General features: G+C 35.3%; 3 protein-coding genes across 3 annotated transcripts; all 3 read left to right on the top strand.

Moving 5' to 3' along the window:
• The first annotated feature begins 100 nt into the window (after positions 1-100).
• LOC127795459 (probable myosin-binding protein 5) lies at positions 101-4814 on the top strand. The gene is made up of 4 exons (XM_052327133.1): positions 101-1305; positions 2129-3007; positions 3134-3358; positions 4337-4814. The coding sequence occupies exons 1-3, from the start codon at positions 576-578 to the stop codon at positions 3340-3342; spliced, it is 1818 nt and encodes a 605-aa protein (XP_052183093.1). The 5' UTR covers positions 101-575; the 3' UTR covers positions 3343-3358; positions 4337-4814.
• A 4280-nt stretch (positions 4815-9094) lies between these two features.
• On the top strand, positions 9095-13145 carry LOC127795084 (5-formyltetrahydrofolate cyclo-ligase, mitochondrial-like). Its single transcript, XM_052326537.1, has 7 exons — positions 9095-9389; positions 10505-10645; positions 11072-11236; positions 12054-12095; positions 12196-12241; positions 12559-12629; positions 12731-13145. The coding sequence occupies exons 1-7, from the start codon at positions 9143-9145 to the stop codon at positions 12865-12867; spliced, it is 849 nt and encodes a 282-aa protein (XP_052182497.1). The 5' UTR covers positions 9095-9142; the 3' UTR covers positions 12868-13145.
• A 3864-nt stretch (positions 13146-17009) lies between these two features.
• LOC127795096 (germin-like protein subfamily T member 2) lies at positions 17010-17865 on the top strand. Its single transcript, XM_052326554.1, has one exon. It carries the CDS (start codon positions 17085-17087, stop codon positions 17760-17762), a length of 678 nt encoding a protein of 225 aa, XP_052182514.1. The 5' UTR covers positions 17010-17084; the 3' UTR covers positions 17763-17865.
• The last annotated feature ends 7856 nt before the right edge of the window (positions 17866-25721 follow it).

Below are 25721 nucleotides of genomic sequence, written 5' to 3'. Positions count from 1 at the left end.
ATTGGTAGTGGCGTCGTCGTTATCATCACCAACTTAAACTTTACTACATTATAACACACCGCACGTAGTATCAGGAAGGCGCATGGAATATGGAAAAGAGGCTGTTTTTGCAAACGAATGGCGCGCAGTTGCAGGGCGTGAATGGCTGGTCGGAAATGGGGTCGATGCAGCGTGGATTCCGGCAACACTCTATTTTTACACCACAACTGATCTCCCAAGCTTTCCTATACTTGACCAATCCCACGCCACCACCCACTCTTCTTTGAAGCCATTTTGCCGTTTTTGCGCGCTTTCTCTCTCTCCCCCCCTCTCCCTCTCTCCTGATCATAGAAGGAAGAGGAGAGAGACAAAACCAAGAATTTTACCTAAACCAAAGAGAGAGCGTAGGCCGGTCATGATCAACGACTGACTACTGCTGGCTGCTGGCTGGTTTTGATCATGATCTGTCTCCTCACCGCCATCCATCCCCTCCTTTGATTCTCATTTCATATTCCTACCCCTATTCAATTTATTCATTCATTCAGCGATTTCTTTATTTGTATTTCCGTCCGTAACCGATCGACCATCGAATATTAATGGCGTCGCCGCCTTCCTTCAGGCGCTTTGTCCAGCAGAGGTGGGGAAAGTTCGCGCACTTCGTCGTCTACGCCGTTCTTGAGTGGCTGATGATTATCCTCCTCTTCATCGATGGATTCCTCGCGTTTCTTGCCAATGAATACGCCAAGTTCTTCGAATTAAAGACGCCTTGCTTGCTCTGCAATAGAATTGACCATCTCCTTATGTGCAGAAACCCTAACTTCTACTACAATGACGCCATCTGCGAGGCTCACAAGCGGGACGTTTCCTCGCTCGCCTACTGCCACGTCCACCGGAAGCTCTCTGACCTCCGAAGCATGTGCGAGGGCTGCCTCCTCTCCTATGCCACCGAGAAGGAATCCGATTCCGATGCCTCCAAATCCCTGGCTGGAATTATGGATGCCGATCACAGGATTAATAACTTCAAATCCCTGGCTGGGAGGAGAGACGATGTGGTGCCAGTCGAGAAGATTAATGGCAGCGAGAGGTGTTCTTGCTGTGCGGAGCCATTGAAGGGGAGGCCCACTTCCAAGGGCAATGCTTTGAATTCAAACTCCCCTGCCAATCCAAGCCTTCTTTCCCAGGCGCCTCTTCCGTCTCCTCGAGCGCCGCCAATGGCATTCAAATATGAGGAGTTGCGGAATCTGGAACTGCCTCATGCTCGTTTCATGGAGGTCAAGTTCATGACGGACAACGAACACGACCTTCCGGATGACGATTATAGCCAATGTGAGTCGTTCTCTTCTTCTTCTTCTTCTAAATGCTCTTCCTGCAACTAACTAAGATGCTAACAATATCATATCTAAGTCTTTATTCCAAATTTGGGCTTAGACTATATAATTTTAGGCTATTTCTATTGTCTTTTTTAAGTCTCTTATAAATAATATAATATTTAAGTGTCTTAGCACTAAATTTTTCTTCATCTTCCTCTTCCCATTTTAGTAAATCTTTTTAGTCTTGATTCACACATTTTATCTTTAAATGAGCTATTTTAATCTTATTAGGAATAATTTTTTTTTTATTTTTATATGGTCACACATTTATCTTAATATCATTATTTTCTTTTTATTCTGATATTTTGATACTTTACTGCCCAACATTCTACATGTTAGGTTACAAAAGAAACTTGTCTTAATTTTACCCGTTTATATATTTTTTTAACTTAAAATGAAATTTAGCATTACATAAAATACGGGTTTGAAACTACGAGGGTAGTTAAGAGTTGTTGCTTGGCTTTTTACTTCTACTACAAATAGGTTAAATCCATCAAAAGATGAAGGAATAGATTATATGAGCAATTAAGTAGTACAGGGAACAAGACGAACATAATTTTGATAGCATTAACTAAAATTCTATAGGAAGTGGTAATGCGAGTGTTAACAGGTCCTGATGTTTTCTTCTAAACAATGATGGATGATGCACAATTTGTGTGTTTCCACGCCTAGGTTGCGTTCTTAAGTTCATGCCAGCTGGTTCACTTTCGAAAAGAGAGACTTCACTGGAGTGGAGTATTAATCGTTATGGCACTGAATTTTCTTCTGGTTTTGTCCAGCATGTAAAGAAGACAACAAGGCGGCTTCCCTACCACTGCTGCCAGAACCTGAGGACATAACTGAAGAGGTTAAGACACCAAGCTTCTTTAAAGGAAACAAGTTTTTCGGAATTCCACTTACAGATTCAGCTGCAGCTAGTCCAAGATTCTCTAGGATTCCCAAGAAGTTGCAGCTTGAAAGGTCAGAATTACTTTCTGAGTCTAACGACCCAAATGAAGCAGATGGGGACTCCATTTTACAACGGTTGAAGAGACAAGTTCGTTTGGATCGCAAATCACTGATAGAGCTGTACATGGAGTTGGATGAGGAAAGAAGTGCTGCTGCTGTTGCAGCAAACAATGCAATGGCCATGATCACCCGCCTGCAAGCAGAGAAGGCTTCGGTTCAAATGGAAGCCTTACAGTATCAGAGAATGATGGAGGAACAGGCAGAGTATGACCAAGAAGCATTACAAGTGTTGAAGGAAATGCTGTTGAAGAGAGAGGAAGATGTTAAGGTTTTAGAGGCTGAACTTGATACATACAGATTAAAATTTGGACCGGTAAATAATGTAGATAGTGTGGCACGTGAAGTGGATGCTGATGAAGATTTCCAAGATCTCAAATCTCAATCTTTTTCATCGCGGAGCGAAAGGTCTGATTATGGCAGCCCCAGTGGATGGAATCATTCCGGAGAAAATGAAGGTAATTCTAGAAGGCATGGGCGGGGAGAAAGCAGAGAGTGGGCATTTGATGAATCGCCTTTAGATTTCGAAGGTGAGAGATCTTATCTTTTGGGTCTGTTGGCTAATTTGGAGAAGAATGTCAATCCGTCTTCAGAAGATGATGGGATGATTTCATCAGAGTCTGATACGGCAAAGCGTGAAGCTGAGCATGCAGGTAACAACACTTAAAAACAGCGAAAAAAAAAAAAACAGAAAAATAGTTTGCTTGATTGAATTTTGTCCGTCCACTTATATATAGTGTTTTTGATGACGGTAATTAAGGAATTTTGTCGGGTGGCAGGGCATGAAAATAAGACCATAGTTGCAAGAGAAGTATCTCTTCTGAAGGAAAGATTAAGAGCAATTGAAGCAGATAGTGGATTCCTAAAGCATGCTGCAATGACACTTCAGCAGGGTGGTGAAGGTACAAAACTATTGACAGAGATAGCTCTTCATTTAAGGAAGCTCAGGCAGTCAGTTAAAACACCCCCAGAGGATATAGATGCATGACTTCTGTCCTTTTAAGGTACTTAAACCTTAATCTCGAGGTACTGCCTTTCGATCCCCCCCCCCCCCCCCCCCCCCTTTCTCTCTCTCTCTCTCTCTCTCAATGGCCCTTCACATCTCTCCAGAGCGCATAGACAAGATTTGAATTATGTATGCATATCAGCAAAGCTAGAGCAATGCAAGTGATCTGGTACTGCTGAAGTAACACTAACTATGAAAATGCATTTAAAAACTGCAAATTTTAGAGGTTTGGCATGTAGTTATCAAATTTGTCTAGCAACTTAGGCACCCGTATCAAATGAGTAAAATGGTCTTCACTCCAGTTGGTACAAAGACAGACATACAGTTACCAAATTTGTCTAGCAACTATGTATTCTTTGCTTATTTAGTTTCTTGTTTAGTATCCTTATAATTTTTCTGTTACCTAATGAAAATGTCAAGCAAAATGGCACGAAGTTGTTAATGTAACAATTTTAAGTTTACAGATACCCTTCACCCGGTTTCAGAAGATAAAACGATGCAATCCTAGGGACTAACCATCAAAAGCACGGGAATAGCGAACAGTACCATTTTATCTCTATAACGGGTCAATTTGAATATCTTGATTATCTCCACGTTATTAAAATTGTACGTTGTTGACCAGTAGTTCAGTTGTAATGAGCAGCGAGAAAATAAAGAAATTGATATGTGCTGCCATGATTCATCGTGTTCCTTGGCGAACTTAGATTTTATGATTATCTGAAGGGCTAGTGGTTTAGGAACATAAGTAGGAATTTAATGCCAAGAATATCATCCTTGTATGAAATGTTTAGGAATTCTTTGCATCTATAGAAAAAATTGTGATCCTATAAACTTTGAAATAAACCGAAAAAATAATCAGATTGGAGGGAGGCAGGGGATGATCATTTATCAATATATCAAAGAAACATTGCCATCTCATACTAGAGAGAGTAGTTAGTTGGAGCAAAATTTCATGGCTGACCGAACTCTTTTACAGGCAAAATGGCTTCCAAAGCGCGCAACTCCTGATATCTCCAGCAAGCTTTTCACCTTCAAAGGGGCACCAACTGTCTCAACATTGAGAGGAAAAAGAAAAGTTTTCATCAGTGAACATTGAGATGAGTTGTTTTCGTGCCTCTTGCCCCAACTTACGCGAGTGATTGTTAAAGTCAAGAGGTATTATTTCTGGTAGATCAACTAAGCCAGAACGAGGAGGAGAACAAGAAGAAGAAGAAGAAGAAGGTGAGAGGCAAATTTTTGGTGATATCAGGGGAAGGCAGAGTATGGAAAGCATGTAAAATCCATCACTGATTTAGTCTTTGCTGTATTGAACATAAAAAGAGGCTTATAGCAGAGTTTTAGTTTCAAGTTGATTGTTCAATTTTCAACCAAGGTGTTGTATCATCCACATATCATCGCATCTTTCTGGTTGTATGAATTGGCTTTTACTCATAAGCTGTCTAAGCTTGAATTCCTTGGCCCACACCTCTTCATGGATCTTTGGCTTGTGTCTTCTACTGAATTGTTAACTACCAAGGAAGGGTCTTGAGTTTGACCCTTGTTGCCACCTTGTTATTTAAATAGTCACATTAGTTTGGGTTAATTATATACATGTTATGGGATGTTTAGAAAATAAAAATAATAATACAAAATATAAAGTTATTATTCTCTTTACAAGTTTAAAACTTGTGCTTTTAAGATGTTTATTATGAAAAAGTAAAAAATATTTTTATCTATTTTTTTCGTTATATTTATTTTTCTATATTATTTTCTTTAATGAGATTATTATTTAAAAAATCACATGAATTTTAAATTTTCTATTTCAAAATTATAACCCATTATATGATTTTTTATTTATTTATTCAATTTTTCTCACCATGAGCTAAGCAAATATAAGATTTAATTAATTTAAAAAATAATATATTACAATTAGGTATATAATTAACGACTAAAATGAGTTTTAGTCTTTGTTGAATATAACAAAAACACAAATAACCTAAAATTACATCATAAATTTACGAAAACATATAAAATCATGTGAATTATATTTTTTTATTATATAATAAAAACTTATCTAAATTATGTTTTATATATCTTATTTTTAGTAATAACCACTTTGATCTCATGACATATAAATTCATTTTCTCAACTTTAATATCTGATGTGAAGTTGATTGTCTATTTTACTGATTGTCTATTTTACTCTTTGGTCTTAATTTTACAAGTAATTACAACCAGAGCCGGCCCTATAGTAAGGCCAGCAGGGCGGCCGCCTGGGCCCCCCAAATTAGGAGGGCCCCAAATTTTAAAAATTTGTTATTTATATATATTTTTATTTTTTAATAATAAATATTTTATTAAAAAATTAAATAAAAAATACAATTTGATAAAAATATCAATGATGATAAAATAAAATCTGTTAAAAAATCCTTTAGAGTTAATTATTTTATGTACACAATTGATCAAGTCATTTCTTCACTTCAAAATAGGTTTGAGTAATTTGGAATATATGAAAAATTTCTATGTAATTTTAAGAAATTAAAATCAATGGATGAAAATGTTTTAAAAGGATATTGTTTGAATTTTAAAAATGTTCTTAAATTTGATGGATTTTCTGATATAGATGGTTTAGATTTATTTTTAGAATTAAGAGTGTTAAGAGAAACTTTTTAAAAGGAAAAAAATGGTACATTGAAAATTCTTCACTACATCAAAATAATTGATTATTTTTCAAATGCATATATTATTATTTATAGAATATTATTTACAATTCCAGTTTTAGTGGCTTGTGCTGTAAAAAAAATTTCAAAATTGAAATTGATAAAATCATATTTGAGGTCAACTATGTCACAAGAAATATTAAATAGATTAGTTATATTATCCATTGAACATGGTTTATTAGATAAACTTAATTATGGAGATTTAATCAACGATTTTGTATCTCAAAAAGTAAGAAAAATTAATTTTACATAAAATTGAGTATAGTTTAACGCATATTTGTGAAATAAAATTTGCTTATTATTGGTGAACTTTACCTTTTTAATGTTATCAATTTAATACTTTATTTTGTTTTCTTCTATAGAAAAATTAGGAATGTATAGTTTTTTACTCGAGTTGCACTAACCTTCTTAGAGTTTCAAGAAAAAAATATTTTTATTTTTTCGTTGTTTATTGTAGTAGGTTGTTTAGTATTTTTTAATCTCTGAGATATTATATTTTAGTTAAAAATTTACTATCATTAAGAAATTATCAGATTTTATAGTTAATTGAACTTTAATTTTTTTTTAATTTAATGAAATGATAAAATTTTTTAGTAAAAAAATATATTATTTATTTTTTTATAAAAAAATTAATATTCTTAAGAAGGTTTCAATAAATTTTTTCGTCTAGAGCTCCTAAATTGGTTGGGCTGGCTCTGATTACAACTACCTAACATAGTCTGCATACTTCATAATTCTTCATATATAGATTTTTACAGTAATGTATTATTAACGTTACTATTATCTATATAATATGGCAGAACAGTTTTTGAATTGTCTAAAATGTATAGACATTTTGATGGCTGGGATCAAATTTTGATACATTAATGGCTGGGATTAAAAGTTTTCCCGCCCAAAGTCAGGCAACCATCTTCAACACAATCGCCCACACTCACACACACATATATATATATATATATATACACTAACATCTATATACACTCGGCTATATACACAGGCACACACTCACAACGCAACCGACTCTCTCTATATATATACAGAGAGCAAGTAGTGGGCGAGGGAGTTGAAGGCCGAACGGTAGTCGATGGCGGACGATACAGCGGCTGGGTGCGGCGGTCGAAGGCGCTGTCGATGGTGGTCGGACGATGCAGCAGCAGGGTCGAATGGCCATGGCAGTCCGTGGGCGCAGGGTCGCACGGGGTTTGGTGGCCTGCGGCAGCGAACGACCGGCGGAGACGGCGGTGGGGCGGCGACTGAAAACGACCGGCGGAGACGGCGTTGGCCACGGCGGCGGCCGGCAGAGGCTGCGCGGGTGATGGCTGGTGCTGTGCGTTGCGTTGCAGGAAGAAGAATCGGGAGGAAGAAGATGAACAGAGAAGGGGAAAAAAATAAAAGAAAATATATTTTTTAATTAATACATTGCTATGCACAAACTCCAAATTATTAATTAATACATTGCAGTAGTTGCTGTGCACGTTCCATTAATTAAATAAATGTATTTTTATAGGTGCATGTTCCATTAATTAAATATATTTTTTATTGTTGTGCACGGAATGTATTTTTTATTTGTATTTTTATAGTTGTAATCTCTGTGTGTATGTATGTTAATGTATTGGATTAATTAAATATATTCTGTGTATATATTTTCTTTGTGTGTAACTGTCAATTAAATTTTATGATAGAAATTTTATGATATAATATTTTTATTTTTTATTTTAAAATGTCACTATATTCTATAAAATTTTTCATAATTATCTATCATTATATATTTTAAAAACTTCAAACCTAAAACCAAACAAATCCTTTGCCCATAAGCCCTCTTAACCCAACAGAAAAATATTGAATTTATTATGTAATCAAAATGTATCATGCAAACTATCAATCAAAGAAAATGAGTATGACATTGAGTCCAGCTATGATTTACTATTTAATAACAAAAATTAATTTATCATATAGGATATTTGTAAATAACTAAAAACAATCTCTTCATAAAATAAAGATAAAATTAAATATAAAAAAACTCTCTTATTTTAAATTATGTAAAAATAACATTATTATTATAATTTCAATGGCTGAGATGAATTTTAAATATATATCAATGGTTGAATGATGTTCCCACCCATTCACTCCCTCACTCACGACCCCTCTCTCTCCCTTTGTCTTTCTCTCTCTTGCATATCCACTCACCCACCTCTCACTCACTTCTTCTCTCTTACAAACCCACCCATTCATGCCATCGATAAGTGCAACGGCAATGGGAGAAAGGGAGGGCGAGCTATGGGTAGGGGGGTCGATGGGTGCAACAACCACTCACTCCCTCACTTATTGCCTCACTCCTTCTCCCTCTTTCTCTCATAGACCCACCCACCCATGCCATCAACAGGTGCGACGGCAGTGGGAGGTCAGCAAGTGTGATGGCAGTGAGGTCTACGGGAGGGACGACGCCATGTGGGGGCTGACGGGTGTGACGGCCACTCACTCTCTCATTCATTGCTTCTTTCCCCCCTCTGTTGTACCCTCTCTCCTATTCCTTCATTGCCTCTCTCATTCTCCCTCTTTTTTTTTTCTCTCATAAACCCACCCACCCATGTTATCGACTGGTGCGATAGCGTGAGGGGGGGGAAGGGAGGGTCTACAGCGAGTAGGAGGGCTAGCAAATGGGGGCGAGGCGTTGTGAGAGATGGCAGGAGGGCGATGGAGGTCTAAGATGACCCACGGGCCCCCGACCGGTCGCTGTCGGGGGCTCCAAGGGTCCTTGGTGACGATTGGTATGTATTGTTTGATATTTAATTTATAATTTAATGTATTTAAGTTGTAGAACACTTAGTAGTGTGCTTTATTATATAGATTTAGTAATTTTTTTATTATAAAATATTAATAAATTTATAATAATTTTAATTTCTGTATTTTATTCAGTATTTACAATTTTTTATAATACTAATAAATATTATTATATTTTAATATTAATATTATTTACTCCGTGCCTTCAGGCACGGGTATATGCTAGTTAGTTTATATAATACTCTTCGATTGGTGGAAAATTGACCCGAATCCGAATGCCATGAAAAGAATCTCCCGGTGGGAATGGCCCGACAGTGCACGATAGCCATTACGGAGGCAGGTAGAGCGCTCGCCCCCTCTTGCCCCCTTAACCTGTGCCCGCCACCGCGCTCCGCCGCGTCTGGCGCCGTCGCGATCATGAACCACCGTCAAGGCCTCACCACCATAACATCAGCTGATCTAGACGCCGTTTTCAACCAGAAACGGGCCGTCCGGTCTAGAGTACGGAAGGAGCTCAAGAACATGGACCCTACCCTCAGATCGCAGGAAGGTAATCGTTTTCTGTATCTCTCTCTGTAAGCAAGTGGTGGAGTATGGTTGGATGCGGGGAGAAAAGTTAATTGCAGGATTCCAATATTCCGTATTGCTCGATTCGTTTATGTTTTATATATTTTATATATTGCTCCTTTAATTCAGTTGTAGAATTGTTTCGTCTTTACAGAACTCTAGATATAAAGATAAGGTTATCTATTATGTTCAAATCTATCATTTGGCAGCATTATCACTTATCTCTGTCTCTAATGCTCAGTGTTAGTCCCCCAGGTATCATTTCTCCTTTCTTTTCATAGGTTACTTATGAATGTTAAATTTAATTTTTTAATATGATGCCCAGAGAAAACTCAATGCAAATGATTTTTATTCTAGTCTTCCCTTTCCGTTTCCTGCCAATTTCAAAACCAATAGTTCGACTATATATTTGGGATAACCTCAAGGATTGGATCATTAAACTTAGTATTTATTCTTGTTTCTTTGTTTAGAGTACAAATTAAGCGTAGACTGTGAGCGGCATTGCTGTAAACTGTTCAAATGGTGCCCTCGTGCTTTGTGGTCTATCTTATCTTATTTTTCTTTGCTGGGTACATGTTACTTTGGATTTAAGGAGGTCTTGTCCGAGTCCCTTTTTTTCATTTATTAAATAGTTGGAAAAGAGCCACTGACAATGCTTTTTATTTTACTCAATACTTAAGAAGTTAAGGTCCCTTCCCTTTCACTAATTCTACACTAAAATCTCCAATATCTGCCTTCTTGAGCTGGCTGAAGAGGCACATTTACGTTCTGTTACTCCATCTTGTTATGCCATTAAATAACAAGAAAGAAGGAACTAGTTGAAGGATGCATCACTTATAGGCTTCGTAGAAGGACTAGTATAAATTGGAGGAAGGTTTTCTTTCTCAACTGTGCTTTCTGATGTGGGAAGTTAACAGTTCATATATAATGGTTGAAACAATATATTTCTTACTTTGGAGCATACTATAGTCTTCGGCATTTGCTTTGGTGCAGTGTGTTTGATGGATTCTGCAATAGCCATTTTTCATCTAAGAATCTAAATGAGAAATATGCTGTTGTTCTTTCTGACCCTTACGAGTTCATCTTTCTCTTTTCCAGACCGTGCAATTCAAAATATTGTTCTGGAGGCTCCATGGTTCAAGTCCTGCAAAAGATTGTGTGCTTATATAAGCTGTAGTGCTTTACGAGAAGTTGACACAACTAATATTCTGTCAGAAATTCTAAAGAATCCAGCAAAAGGTGTGTTCTAAGCTTCATGTTCAGTATTTGTGACATGCTCCCTGGGCCCAACAGCCCCCAGGGAGAAGGGGGGGGGGGGGGGGGGGGGGGTGATTTGTTCCTGCAGTATAAAATTAATGGCATTCCTTTCCTGTTTGTTGTTTCTTTGATTTTTTCTTTCTTTTTTGAACCTCCTCTTATACTTGTAGACCTCTAAACTCGCACGAGGAATGTGGGATGATATCTGGATCAACACTTGTAAAAGAGTTTTTTTAGGAAATAGATGGTTATATGAGATCAATCAGATATTTGTCAACTTATCCAAATCTACATTTGTAAATAATCTCCCACCTTTTTCTTTATACATGTAAGAAGTGCTCATGCATTATTGCTTACTGTTTAACACATATGGGTTCTTTTTCTTTCTTAATCCTTTTTCAACCCAAGATGGCCATTCATTGATGGGAAAGAAACTTTATGTTCCACGGGTGGAGGACAAAAATAGAAACATGCGGATGCTTAACATTTCAAGTATGGATGATTTGATTGCAAATGCAATGAACATTCTGGAACCAGTTCCAGTGGATGCTGAGGGTAATCAATGCGAAGATGGTAGGTTACTGAATTTATGGTAAGCTCTTACTAGGCATATGAGCATTTCTTTTGATTTTTTTTTTTTTAGTGTGTATGTGCATGCGAGTGTGCATGTTTGCAGGGGGAATTGCACCAGCTACCCTGAGGTTTAGCCATAATACACTTGGTACTGTATGGAATTATAAAGTTTTAGTGACCTGTTGTATTAAAAAATTTGTGTAATAGAGTTCTATATCCACGTTGATGTCAAAGTAATACCAGAAAAATCGAGGCTTAGTTTAGGTTTTGGGTCCAAATCAATGGCTTAGAGCAAGTTGGAGGAAAACATATGACAGATGTGGGCAAAACAGGCTTAGGCCACTTGCATCAAGTATGACGTTGATTTTCTAAATACCCCAGTATGTTGAAATATGGAAGTATTTTGTTAATGTATATGAGCAAAATACTAGCATTTTCTTTCCAAAACTTCTCCTTCAATCTCTCTTGCAACTTCTATCTGCAAAGTGTTCTCTGAAATCACATGGTTTGATTGACTAGTTTGACAGTGTCGCTGATTTTGCTAATTTACGACTTTAAAGGGAGTTCTCCTATTATGTGAAAAATGATTTATGTTTGCCTATAACTGCAAGTCTGCATTAGCATAGCATCCACAGTTGGCATTTTATACAATGTGTGCATGCCATAACTTTGAAGAAAAATTAAAATGTTTTCATAGCATATTTCAAATACTTTTTGTAACTACCTTTATGTATGTTCTACTAGAAGATTAATCAGCTTTTGGATCTGAGAGGTGGATTTAATACTCACGAACCTAAAAGCATTTTTAATCTTGCAGTTATGCTAGCAAATGAGCCGGTCGATTTACTTCTATTACCTGGTACATGCTTTTTACTCTATTTTCTCAATTTATCAATCACATGCTCCAAATTTAAACAATAAACTTAATCAGGGTACATTTTTCTTCATCTGGCTTGCAGGGCTTGCATTTGACAGATCAGGACTGCGCTTGGGGCGTGGCGGAGGGTAGGTCTATTGACCTTGGCCTTTTTCAATTGGATTTGTCTCAGTCGAACTGGATCTAACAAATTGCTTAAATACAATTATTTCTGTACAAATAAAACCTGTCTTTTGTTATATCCTGAGTGGTATTTTTATTTGTTAGTGAATTTCAAGTTCCAAATTAACCAACCTTTGTAATGGAGTTTTTATGATGATCCAAAAACCAAAACCCTCTGGAACTGTGCGCTGGTCCAATTACTTGTATCAGTTTCTAATACTGCTCCCTTTCCCCATCAATTCACCTTTTCATTCGTTGTGTTGACATGGTGATCTCCGGAAAGTTACTATGACACCTTCCTGATGAGATACCAAGAGCTTGCAAAGGAGCGGAACTGGAAGCAACCTCTCCGTGGTATGTGCCATTCTACTTTTACCAGGACATGTTTTATGCCCTAGTACAGTGGGATGATATCGGCCTGCTACTTCGTGACTTGCTTTGGCTCTGATTTTCAGTGGCACTGTCATATTCGCTTCAAATTATGGACGAGGGAGTCATACCGGTGACTCCGAATGATGTCCCTGTCGATGCCCTCGTCACCTCAACTGGCGTGATCCCTATTAGCCCTGCTGCCATGGGTTGGTGTCACTGAGGTTTTCTGCTTCGCTGGTTCTTCCTAATGCTGGTAAACATTTTTTCTTTCATATCAAGCCACTAGCATGTGGAAAAACAACATATATGCCTCAGAAGTCGTGGCATGGCCTGCTTGCAACCATTCAAAAGTATTCTTTCTTGTCTCCGCATCAAAGGATTTGTTGAATTTACGAGGACAGAGAAAATTGTACCATGCTATTGGAAGCTGTGATTGTAAGTTGACAAGCCTTTGCTAGATCAAGAAATGGCCACATCTGGGCAGTATTTCTTCAATAATGTGTCTCGGGTGTTCCTTAGTAGCTATCAGCATGATCTGACAAGAAGAGGGTGAACTAAAGTTGCTTCTCTTTACTATTTTTAACCCGTTTTAAGTTTTTAATTTTTTAAAATATTAAAAATGTATTTACTTTACTATTTTTAAAAATAAAAAAAATTTATAAAAAAAGTCCAAAATAACAAAAATGAGTGTTTTAAGCCAAAATATGTTGAAAACACTCAAAACGCAAAAAAACACAGTGCCTCCTTCTTTTCCTCTCACACATCCATTATTTCTCGTCTCTCTCCTCTCTTCTCTTTCTTTGGTCGTTGACTGCCATCACCATTATCGACCACGCCTGCCACTGCCACTACCACTGTCGATCGCACTTGGCCCTTGTTGTTCTATTGCTAGTTTTGTCTCTTCTATTTTCTTCATTCTCTTGTTGATTTTTTGATATGTTAGTTAATGGGCCATTGGGTGTCAGGTGGTTGTCTCTAATTGTTGAAAATCACCGGCCACGATGTTCGGTGGTGAGTGGCAGTGCGTATATAGGTGGGTTTTGAGTTTGATCGAATGTTTAAGTTTAAATCTAAGGAGATTTGATTGTTGGATCTTGTTGGTTTTTGGGTATATTGGTTGATGGGTCCTTAGGTGTCGAGTGGTTGCTTTTAATTGCTGGAAACTATCCGCTATGGTGGCTGGTGGCGACTAACAATATTTTTTTCACTTGTGGTTTAAAATTAAAAATTAGATTTACGAAAATTCAATTATTAAATTTGACTCATTTTTGTATATGTAAACCCTCTTGGCTTGGAGTTTTTAATGGTAGGCTTCGATTGAGTGAATCTTCAGCCAACGATGGTCGCCAGCGATAGAGTAAAAGAAGAAAAGAGAAAAAAAGAAAAAGAAAAAAAAGATAATAAGCGAAAAAAAAGAAGAAAATTTATTATTAAAATTTGAAAATAAAATTATATATTTATTTGAAATTTAAAAAATGTAGTATATTTATATTATAATTAAAAATATAGAATAACATATAGTATATTATTAAATGTATAATTTAATATAAATTATTATTAAGATGTATGTCAATAATTTATTAATTAAATTTATTATTTTATTTTAATAATTTTTTTAAGAAGAGTTAATTTTGTTATTTAATAATTAAATTTATTGAATAAAATATTATAAAATATAATTTTTTTAAAATTTTAAAGTAAGCATGTTTTTTAATTTTATATTTTTAAAAATAAAATTTTAAAATAATAAAAAAACATATTTTTCAAAATCTTAAAATTTAAAATTGAAATACAAAGACAGCTCACCTAATTTTCTTGGGTTTGTGCTAACCTATTTGAGTTAACCTTCCATTCAATGCACCCACAAAGTCAACCTAGACTCCCATAGAGACATAACGATTGGTGTCTTCTTTCTTCTTATTATTAATACCCTTATGATTATTATTGATTTTAATAATGGAGATTTTTTTTTTAATTCTGGGGTGTTTGACCTTCGCTCGACTAATCTTTAGAGATAGGTGACATTTCCTCTTACTGCACCTCCCAAGTAAATTTAGATGCAGACATAATTTATACACACCCAAAATTAGACATTCAGTGTAGTCCATACAAAACTTAAACCTTTCAGCAGGTAAATTTTTAAAATAATGGAGGTTTTTTTTGTTTATTCACACGGAGTGTTTGAGTTTCGCTCAACTAATCTTCAGGAGTAAGTGACTTTCCCCCTTAATACACCCCGGAGTAAATTTGGATATGAATACAATTTATACACACCTAAAACTAGACATTTAGTACAATCTATGTAAGATTTAAACCTTTCAATAAGTAAAATATTAAAATAGATATTTAAAACATAAAATTAAAAATGAATTCAAATCTTAAAATTTAAAATTAAAATACAAAGACAACCCACCTAATTTACTTGGGTTTGTGTTAACCTTCCTTTCAATGCAGGCACAAAGTCAACTTAGACTCTCAAAAAACATAACAATCGATGTCTCTCTTTCTTATCATTATTAAGGTCCTCACGATTGTTACTGGTGCTAATAATGGAGGTTTTTTTTTTTATTCACCGTGTCCGAGCTTCACTCAATTAATCTCCAGGAGCGAATGATCTTTCCCTTAATGCACTAATTGAATAAATTTAGATGTGGACACAGTCTATACATATTCAAAATTGGACATTCAGTACAGTCCATGCAACACTTAAACCTTTCAGCAAGTAAAATTTTAAAATAGATATTCAAAACACAAAATTAAAAATAAATTCAAATCTTAAAATTTAAAATTGAAATACAAAGATAACCCACCTAATTTAGTTGGGTTTGTGCTAGCCCTATTTTAGTTAAACTTCCCTTCAATGTAACCACAAAATCAACCCAAACTCTTAGAAGACATAACAATTGGTATCTCTCTTTTTTATTATTATTAAGACCTTATGATTATTATTGGTTCTAATAATGAATTTTTTTTTTTGATTCACTTGGGTACCAGAGATTCACTCAATTAATCTCCAGAATCAGGTGACCTTCCCCCCTAATAAATCCTTCAAATAAATTCGGATGCGGACACAATTTATGTACAATCAAATTTGGATATTCAGTGCAGTCTATACAAGACTTAAATCTTTCAACAAGTAAAATGTTAAAATAGAGATTCAAAACATAAAATTAAAAATAAATTTAAATCTCAAAATTTATAAGTAAAAGACAAAGACAACCCACCTAATTTACTTGGGTTTGTGTAGCCCTATTTCAATTAAACTTCTCTTCAATACAGCCACAAAGTCAACTCAGACTACTAGAAAAATATAACGGTAGGTGTCTCTCTTTCTTATTATTATTAAGACCTTTATGATTATTATTGCTTCCAATAATGGAGATTTTTTTGGAATAATCATTCTTGTATTGTCCTTCTCATCTGTACTCTTAATTTTAATAAAAAAATAAAATATATATAAAATTTTTATCTTATTATACAAGATAAAAAATTAAATTTATAATTTATTAATACGAATTTTAATTTATGCCACCCAACCACTTAACTGATGTGCTCAGAGTAATAATGGAGGTCTTCTATTCCATATTAAGTGGCAGTACTAGTCCCCATCATGATATGATAGATAGGATGCTTACGGCCGCACAAATACTTCTTCTTTGTCAACAACGAGTTATCTGGTGGGAAGGAAAAGAAAAAGTCTAGTTATAGGTATTTATGAGAAATTTCGTAGTAATCTATGTGAGGGCAGTTGTATTTTTGAATTGTTCAATCTTTCATGTAAATGAAATTAAAAAAACATGAAATAACAACGCTGATTTTACTCTAATCCCCACTTGCTGTCCAAAACAATAGACTTCTTCCCCCTTTTTTTTTTTTTTTAAATAATAAAATTTTGGATTTTTTTTTTAATTAACGGACCATCACGAACGCCTCCGTTATTCAGCTCCATAATTTTAATAGGAGAGATAAATTAGGAAATCTAACTGGTAGGTTTCAACGCCTACCACAATCGCAAACGTGAAGGTAATAAATATTTTTTATTTTTTAAAATCACTTCTTACTTGCGGAATTATCTCCTAGTTAAGACTTGAACACGGAACTCAGGCGCTCAAAAAATAATACCCCACTACATTATTCCTTTGTTAGTTGGTTTACACCTTGGGACATCTCTTTTTTCTTTTCTCAGGTATATATGTATACAATAGTCTCCAAGTCTCCGGTCCTTAAATTTAATTTGGGTTCTTATAAGTGATAGGGTGTTACCATGTCAAACCAAACTAATCCCCGCCAATTTTTCTTTGGTTATCTAATTCTGTATTTTTTAAGGGGGACTTTGTGAAGTCGAAAGACCAGCATATTGAAAACCATGACTTTCCACCTTTATAAATCCCCCTCCAATACCTTCATCTTCTTAAAAAGTGTAGAAAACTAAAGCATATGGCTGCCATGGTCACCCTCTCAAGCTCCTGCGTCCAGCTGATCCTCTGTTTAAGTGTCTTACTCCTTTTACCCTTGCCTTACTCTTCTGCTGATCCTGAACCATTACGGGACTTCTGTGTTGCAGATCTTAATTCCTCTATTAGTGTTAATGGCTTCCCCTGCAAACCAGCCTCAGAAGTGAGTTCAGAAGACTTCTTCTTCGACGGGCTGAGCAACGAGGGCAACACAAGTAACGTATTCGGCGCGCATGTCACAACCGGAAATGTTCTTGCATTCCCCGGTTTGAACACGCTAGGGCTTTCGATGAATCGGGTTGACTTCGCTCCCGGCGGATTAAATCCACCTCACTCGCACCCTCGCTCATCAGAGACCGGTGTAGTGATTAAAGGGAAGGTTCTTGTAGGGTTTGTCACAACAGGGAATGTGTTCTACTCAAAGGTTCTGACTGCTGGGCAGATGTTTGTGATTCCCAGAGGGCTGGTTCACTTTCAGATGAATGTTGGGACGGGGAAGGCCTTGACCCTTACTGCTTTCAACAGTCAACTACCAGGGGCTGATGTCCTGCCCTTGACTCTTTTTGCTTCAAAACCATCTATACCTAATGATGTGTTGACAAAAGCATTCCAAGTAGATGAAGATGTTGTAAATGGCATAAAATCCAAGTTTGGTGTCTAGAATGTTATTCGTGGGTACTGATATCTGTCTCTACTATGCATCTGATTGTGTTCGTTTGTATCTTTTCTCATAATACACTATCAAATAAACAAACAATTGCAAAGGGTTCATATTGTTACTGGGGTAGTTGAATTAGGATGGGATAAATACTAAGATAACTGTTTCTTTTGCAAGAAATAATCATTTCAACTTCTCTTAGCACTTGTTTGAGTAGATCACACAATTTTTGGCTGTTTTCTTTATTAGGTGTTCCATAATCAATTTAAATGATAAAATCTATATCAGCTAAGTGAAATCATGAACAGCGAATAGGGAACGATCCTCTGATTATATGAAGTTCAAGTAGTACAATCATCCTAAGTCTGTTTAGTACCAGTACAACGAATTAAGTTAGATGAGACCGAATGAAGACGGGAATTTTCTACACATAATATGGTATGCTTTTGATTACAATTTAAGAATGGTCATACTAAAAAAAAGGATAGGGGTGAAAAATAGGAGTGAAATTATTTTTTATTTAAATTTCAGAAAATTTCATCAAATAATTTTTTTTCATAGAATTCGAATTTATTTTAGTTCAAAAAGTAAAATCAAAAAATTAAAATTTATAAGGGGTGATCTAATTTTATTAAATTGAAATTCTGCTGCACTTTATGCGACGCCTTGCCTTTTTAAGGGCGTTAAATAATTTAAGAATTTTGATTTTTTTTTTTTACATAACTCAATATAAATTATTCTCCGATAATCTCGTTCTTTCTTCTCAATCTATTAAAATAAGAATCAATAAGTTAAGACAGGAAATTATCATAAATGTAGAAACTAAAATCGAAACCTGATATGGTACATAACCAAATTTGCTTTAATTATAATACAAGAATCTATATTATCATATCATCAAATACTTAAATACATGGAGACTCATTTCTCGAAATAACAACTAAGCACCTCTGATAAAATCTAATGATACCTCAAAAATATATTAAACCGTAATAATTATACATGATCATCAATATAATATGAACTTCTAAAGATGACTAAAAACATTTGCTGAACCCTTGCGAAGAAATAAATATTAGAACAACTCGTCGAACCTATCGGTCACTTCATTACGTGCCATTATATCCCAATCATCTCCTTGCCATAGCTGCAAATCCTAATTGGAACGTTTGAATGTTTTAGAGGTATAACCCAATTAGAAGATAAATCTTCTAGTGAAGGTTTAAAAAATGATACATGAATGCATGATGTAATAGTATGAACAATCATATGCCCCAATGTAACTTTCCTGCCTCACCAGCTCGGCACGGAACCTTAAGCACAATCCCGACTTATTTTCAGGATAATTCTAACGTTGTTCCATCATCTGTCCTTAAAGAATTACGGCTATACTGTTAGGGCAACATTTCATCCCGATGCACAAATATCAATATGCCAATAATATCATGCCATATGAAAATCACGACTTTTCATGCAATAGTATATGAACAAATATGACAAAATGATCATAAATTTTGTGACTATCATACTTAACATAATTGTTGGTCCCATAGGGTATGGTCACTCAAGAGGGGAGGTGAATTGAGTGATTAATTTTTTTCTCAATTTTAATAAATATTATTGATTAATAATTTTATTAAAAAATATATATTTGATAAATATATTAAATTATATTTGAGATTAATAATAAATGTAAGGCACAAGATATAACAAAAATAAATACAATGAGATATAACACAATTTATAATGGTTCGGTATCTTCATATACACCTAGTCCATTCTCCCAAGGTCTAACCATAATTGGGGTTTCACTAAAATAATTTCATCAAGATTTTCACACTACCTCACATTAGAAATTATATACACACCTAGATTACAACGGGTTCTAGATAACCATTACACCAACGTTTCCTTCCTAACTTACATTGGAAACTATATTCACCTAGATTTTAATGGTTCTAAGAAACATATACAATTCACAATGATAATTTAAATGTTACAAATAATTTGTCCACACTTGAACACAAATAAACAATTAAGAACAAATTATACAAGACAATAATATTTAAATAAATAAATAAATTTATAACCTCAAATGGAGAAGTTCGGATTTGTCGTAGAAGACTTGAAGAACTTTTCTCCTTTTGTCTTGTGACTTTTCGGTGGATGTGCAATAATATTTCGAGAGCCTCAGATTGCTTGGATGCTTTGCTTGAGAGCGTTTGGGAGCTTTCGGGTGCTTTGGATATGCAATGGAAGCACTTGGATACTCAAAAAATAAGTTTGAGGGATATTTATAAGTATTTTAGCTACTAAAGAAAGGGTTAATATGAAGTTTAAAATTCAAAAAATATTTAGAGTTTCTCAAACAATAAGAAAATATGTATCACATTTAATTCAAAATAAATTTACTTTTTACATGAGAAATCAAGATTTGAAAATTCAAATATAAACTTTTGAGACAGAAATGATTAAAATAAGAAAATATGTTTAAAAACAATCTCCTTTAATTCAAAATAAATTTACTTTTTGTATGAATAAGAGAAAACATGTCTAAAACTAATTCTCCTTTAATTCAAAATTTAAAAATTCAAATATAAGTTTTTGAGACATAAATGATTAAAATAAGAAAATATATTTAATAATAATTCTTTTTTAATTCAAAATAAATTTACTTTTGCATGAGTAAGAGAAAATATTTATATCATAAAAATACTTTTGTTAATCATCAAAACTTAATTAATATGAAGAAGTTGGCTCAACAATAACATATATTAGTTTTTGGAAAAAACCACTCACTTGATGAATAAAACTCAGGATGCCTCGAAAAATGTGCACCACCTCGATTCGCATGTTTAACTTCGAAATTTGCACGAGTCACTTCACCTCAATCCTCAAAGCACCTTATCTATCGTTTTATTCCAATAAACATTAAAACCTATTTTTTATAATTTCTTTATATTTTTCTCTTATTTTTTCCACTAATATTTTAAAATAAATATCTAATTAAATATTTCATCAAATATTTCTCCATAGAAATTCATAACATATTTTTCTAAGAATTTAAAAAATTCCAAAACTCACATAGGCTTAGCTTTTAAAGCCTTCTTGATGTGTATGCCTTGACCTCGAAACACATATCTAAATAATTTCCTGATTTCGGCATACTCATCTGGTCCCAAATTAATTCATAGATTTTTTTTGACATTTTCCTTCAATCTTTCCTATTTTTCTTTTATTTTTTTCTTTCTCCTCTGCTCCTTCCTGTGTGCGTGAACGACCATGCCAGCCGCCTGCTTCGCTCGTTGTCTGGCCATTGCCGCCCTCACCGGTTGTTGCTGGCCACCGCACGACCAATGCCACAGGCCGCCACCGCCACAACCGGCATCGGTTTCCCGCTCGTAACACCTGTGCGCTGCCCAACTCGGCCTTGCATCGACCATGGTTGTCTGCAACGCACCAGCACGCGACCGCTGCTTTCATTGGCCTCCGGCTACCTTTGTGCGCCGCCGCACGACCGTTGCCCGCTGTCCCCTTGCTGCTTGCAGCTGCTGGGCGCTACCATGGCCGTGTCTAGTTGCTGCAACAGCAGCTTCACGGCTGCCATGGCTTTGTCTCCGGCCATATTCGTTGCTTCTTCACTCCACCGCGTGTTTGTTGCCGCTATTAGACCACCACCGAGACTGCTGCCGACCTCCTTCGTGCGTCCCATACTATTGATCAGCTGCTGCAACAGCAGCGAAGATGCTGCTATGACCGCTTGCCTTTGCTGCCTTCGGCCAACATCTTCTTCTCTCGATCTTTCTTTGTTCTCTCCCGAGCCCTCTTTTCTCTCTTTCTCGATCTGTTTCTTGATCTCTCAGCCTTTCTCTTCTCATTTCAGATCTTAGATATGCTGAAAAGAATCCTAGGCTAGCCTACTCATATGCATATATATATATATATACATTTAACCCTTCAATTCCTCATTAATTTTACTTGAGGGATTTATAAATTTCAATTGAAAATTGATAATTGCACTTGACCCTCCAAGGCTTTAAATTAATACCATCAAGCCCCAAAACTCTTGATTTCTCCAAAATTAATAACCAACATTTACTCGATAAAGATAAATTCCGTTCCTGCGCTCTCGCAAGACCCTTGTTTCATCTCGAAACCACTTCAGGATTTATCCTTACGAAAAATCAGAGTCCCTTCAAGATTCCATTGACTTTCTGGAAGTCCCTTACGACAATTCGATTTTTGAACTTAAATCATAGTTGTATTTTAGCTGTATCGAAAATTATTTCTGATTCGATTTCTTTCGATGCCATAAATCTTATCTCGAATACTTGTTAATATCATATTATTTTCCTTAGACATTTCGACTCCATAGACTTATAGTCGATTCGATCATTCATAACGATAAAAAATTACTCTATAATCTCAATTTATCTATAAATTTCTTTTTCACCCCAAGATAATTTACTCTTTAAGTGCTTTAAAATTTATTAGGTATTACACTTTTACACCTCCAATCACACCCAACATGTGGAGACCGATAATGATGGTTCCCTAGATTAAAGAAGATGACATGGAGGCTAATAAGCTGCTGGATTCCATAGTTACCACATTGACGGGTAGTCAAATCATGTTGCTCTGTCAAAGCTACTACCGACCTGCATATGAAGCCATTCAGGTTGTGATCCTTGCATATATTCCCTTCTTGCTTGTCGGCCAAAAATCATGCCAGTAGCATCAAATGTTGGAGCCCCAACCTGAACCGCCAGATTTATTTGTCAGAAGCATAAAAGAAAGGGCAAGAAGAACAAAATCACGCACAATTCTTCTTTTCATAAGATTCATTGCTTCAGAGAGCTCTTATTTAGAAAATAAGGTTTAATGGTACTCAATACAGAGGAGAATCTGCTGTATCTTCCTTTGAACGATAAATGCAAAGCACAACTCATAATAGGACATGGCATATGAACTACAAGGAAACAACTAATGAATAAAAGGAGAAACTGATTAGGGAAGATAAAAAGGGAAGGAAGGGAGGGGTAGGAAAAGCAAGGATACTAGATGTGCTCAACCGGGAATCAGTTCATAACCATAACCATCTCTATCTGACATGAAGAGCACTACCCAGGAAACAGGGTCAAAATAAGACTGTAGAAATTGTGAATGATAGGAGAGGTAAAAGAGTCATATCCTGTGTTGAACTGCAAAAAAAGCAAGAAAGGGATATAGACTGTTACTACAACCCATTTAGATTTACAATCCATGTGAAGTCTTTTGCTTTCACAATAAGTTTAGTTACAATACAAGAAATTCATCAACGAGCTTTGCAGGTCTAGTGCTCTTCTCTCCGCATCAAATGATTTGTTGAATTTACGAGGGCAGAGAAAATTGTATAAAACAATTGGAAGCTGTGATTGTAAGTTGACAAGCCTTTTCTAAATCAAGACATCGCCACATCTGGACAGTATTTCTTCAATAATGTGTCTTGGCTGTTCCTTAGTAGCTATCAACATGATCTGACAAGAACAGGGTGAACTACAACACTAAAGCTGCATTCTCTTTGTTATTTTTAATTTATTTAAAAATTTTATTTTTTTAAAATATTGAAAACGTATTTACTTTATTATTTTCAAAAATACATTTATAAAAATATTTTTTTTTTTTGTAAAGCAAATCCAAAACAAAAAAAATGTTATTTTGGGTGTTTTCACTCAAAATACACTGAAAATATCTAAAATGAGAAAACACACAGCCCCCTTTTCCCTTCTCTCACACACCCATCATCTTTTGTCATTCTTATCTCTTCTCTTTCTTTGGTTGTCGACTACCATCACTGCCGTCGACCTCGCTCGCCATCGCCGCCATCGACCGCACTTGCCCCTCGTCATTCTCTTGCTGGTTTCGTCTCATTTCTCACCTCTTTAGGGTTGTACTTGAGATTTTGGGATTTTGAGTCAAAATTTAAAACTAGGCCCCCGTAACATAGAGTACATTCAAATTTTATTTTTTCATAATAAAGTATAAAAAAATAAATAAATATTTATACCATATCAAAGAATAAAATTAATTTTTTTAAATTATCAATTAAAAACTACTCTCCTTGCAAGTTTGCAGGCAAAAATATCAATTAAGTTTACATAATCAAGTTGTTCGAGCATTTTTTTCTCAATAGACATAGGCAAGCAAGCCAAATCTCCGAATGCATCATAAACAAAATGAAATGAAGAAGCACCTAACCGCTAATTAAGAAGTCGGATAAAAAGAAAGTTGGAAGCACATCTGGAAACTGGAGTTAGAGCCTCTAAGAAGCAAATTTGAAAGACTGAATCTGATGAGTGAGAGCCAATCGACAATTGAGAGGCAGCGAGTGATCAACGACAGTGAGTGACAAAGAAGAGGCAAGACGACAAGAGTAACAAGCCATTGGTCATAAGGGTGAGCCGGCGAGGGCGAGCGATGAAGAGCGAGCCATCAACCACGAGGGCCAAACGAGTTGGCTAAGGCGAGCGACTGAAGGACCGATGAAACGAGGTTGCGAGAGAAAGGCAACGAGCGACGATTGACGGAGCACGTGAGCAGCGAGAGGCGAAAGGGAGGGCGAGTCGTTAATGGCGAGGGTGAAGCCATGAGTGATGAAAAGAGAGAGAGAGACTGGGTAGGGCAGTGAGTGAAAGTGAGAAAGGGAGAATAGTAGGGGTGGGTCAAGTGTGTAGAAGAGGAAATGGTGGGCGGCTGGATAGTGAGCCCTTACAAAGAGAGAGGGTTCCCAATTTTATGGTCCCCAAATAATCAAATATTCATGAGCCCTAAGGCAATCGCCTCATGAAAGGTCCGGCTCTGCTTCTCTTCCTTTCTTTGTTGGTTTTTGGCTATGTTGGCCAATAGACCATTAGGTGTCAGGTGGTTGCCTTTGATCGCTAGAAACAATCGGCCACGATGTTCAGTGACGACTGTCAGTGCGTATCTAGGTGGGTGTTGGGTTTGGTTGAACGTTTAAGTTTAAATCTAAGGAGATTTGACTGTTGGATTTTGTTGGTTTTTTAATATGTTGGTTGATGGGCCCTTGGGTGTCGGGTGGTTGCCTCTGATAGCTGGAAACCGCTAGCCATGGTGGCAGGTGGCTATTGATAGTGCTTTTAGACTTGTGTGAAAAATTAAAAATTAGATCTACAAAAATTCAACTGTTAAATTTGATCTATTTTTGTGTATGTTAACTCCTTTGTTTTGAAGTTTCTAATGGTAGGTTTTGATCGTGTGAATCTTCAACCAACGGTGGTTGCTGACAACAGAGAAAAAGAAGAAAATAGAAAAAAGGAAAATAAGAGAAAAAAAGAAAAAAATTATTATTAAATTTTGAAAATAAAATTATATATTTATTTAAAATTTAAAAATGTAGTATATTATTAAATGTATAATTTAATATAAATTATTATTAAGAAGTTTGTCAATAATTTATTAATTAAATTTATTATTTTATTTTAATAATAGAATTTCATTAAATAGAGTTATTTTATTATTTAATAATTAAATTTATTGAATAAAATATAATAAAATATTTTTTTAAAATTTCAAAATAAACGTATTTTTTAATTCTATATTTTAAGAAATAATTTTTTAAAATGATAAAAAGAAAGCATTTTAAAATATTTAAAATATAAAATTAAAAATAAATTCAAATATCTAAATTTAAAATTAAAATACAAAGACAACCCATTTAATGTACTTGCGTTTATGCTAGCCCTATTCCAGTTAAACTTCCTTTCAATGTAGCCACAAAGTCAACATAGACTCCAAAAAGACATAGCGATCGGTGTCTCTCTTTCGTATTATTATTAAGACCTTTATGATTATTATTGGTTCTAATAATGAAGGGTTTTTTTTTTTTTTTTATTCACTTGGGGTGTCCAAATTTCGCTCGACTAATTTTCAGGGGTGGGTGACCTTCTCCTCTAATGCACTCTC

Source organism: Diospyros lotus, chromosome 2 (genome assembly GCF_014633365.1).
Source record: "Diospyros lotus cultivar Yz01 chromosome 2, ASM1463336v1, whole genome shotgun sequence".
NCBI classification, from domain to species: Eukaryota; Viridiplantae; Streptophyta; class Magnoliopsida; order Ericales; family Ebenaceae; genus Diospyros; species Diospyros lotus.
Note: the sequence above shows the minus strand (reverse complement) of the source record. Positions and strands in the feature narration are given on the sequence as shown.

Bases quoted from the DNA above. Each gene is read 5' to 3' on its own strand.
- LOC127795084 (XM_052326537.1), top strand. From the start codon at position 9,143: ATGGCCCGACAGTGCACGATAGCCATTACGGAGGCAGGTAGAGCGCTC. The intron at 10,646-11,071 runs GTGTGTTCTAAG...TTTCAACCCAAG, and splicing joins TCTAAAGAATCCAGCAAAAG to ATGGCCATTCATTGATGGGA. The intron at 12,630-12,730 runs GTATGTGCCATT...TCTGATTTTCAG, and splicing joins CTGGAAGCAACCTCTCCGTG to TGGCACTGTCATATTCGCTT.
- LOC127795459 (XM_052327133.1), top strand. From the start codon at position 576: ATGGCGTCGCCGCCTTCCTTCAGGCGCTTTGTCCAGCAGAGGTGGGGA. The intron at 1,306-2,128 runs GTGAGTCGTTCT...GGTTTTGTCCAG, and splicing joins GGATGACGATTATAGCCAAT to CATGTAAAGAAGACAACAAG. The intron at 3,008-3,133 runs GTAACAACACTT...GTCGGGTGGCAG, and splicing joins GCGTGAAGCTGAGCATGCAG to GGCATGAAAATAAGACCATA.
- LOC127795096 (XM_052326554.1), top strand. From the start codon at position 17,085: ATGGCTGCCATGGTCACCCTCTCAAGCTCCTGCGTCCAGCTGATCCTC.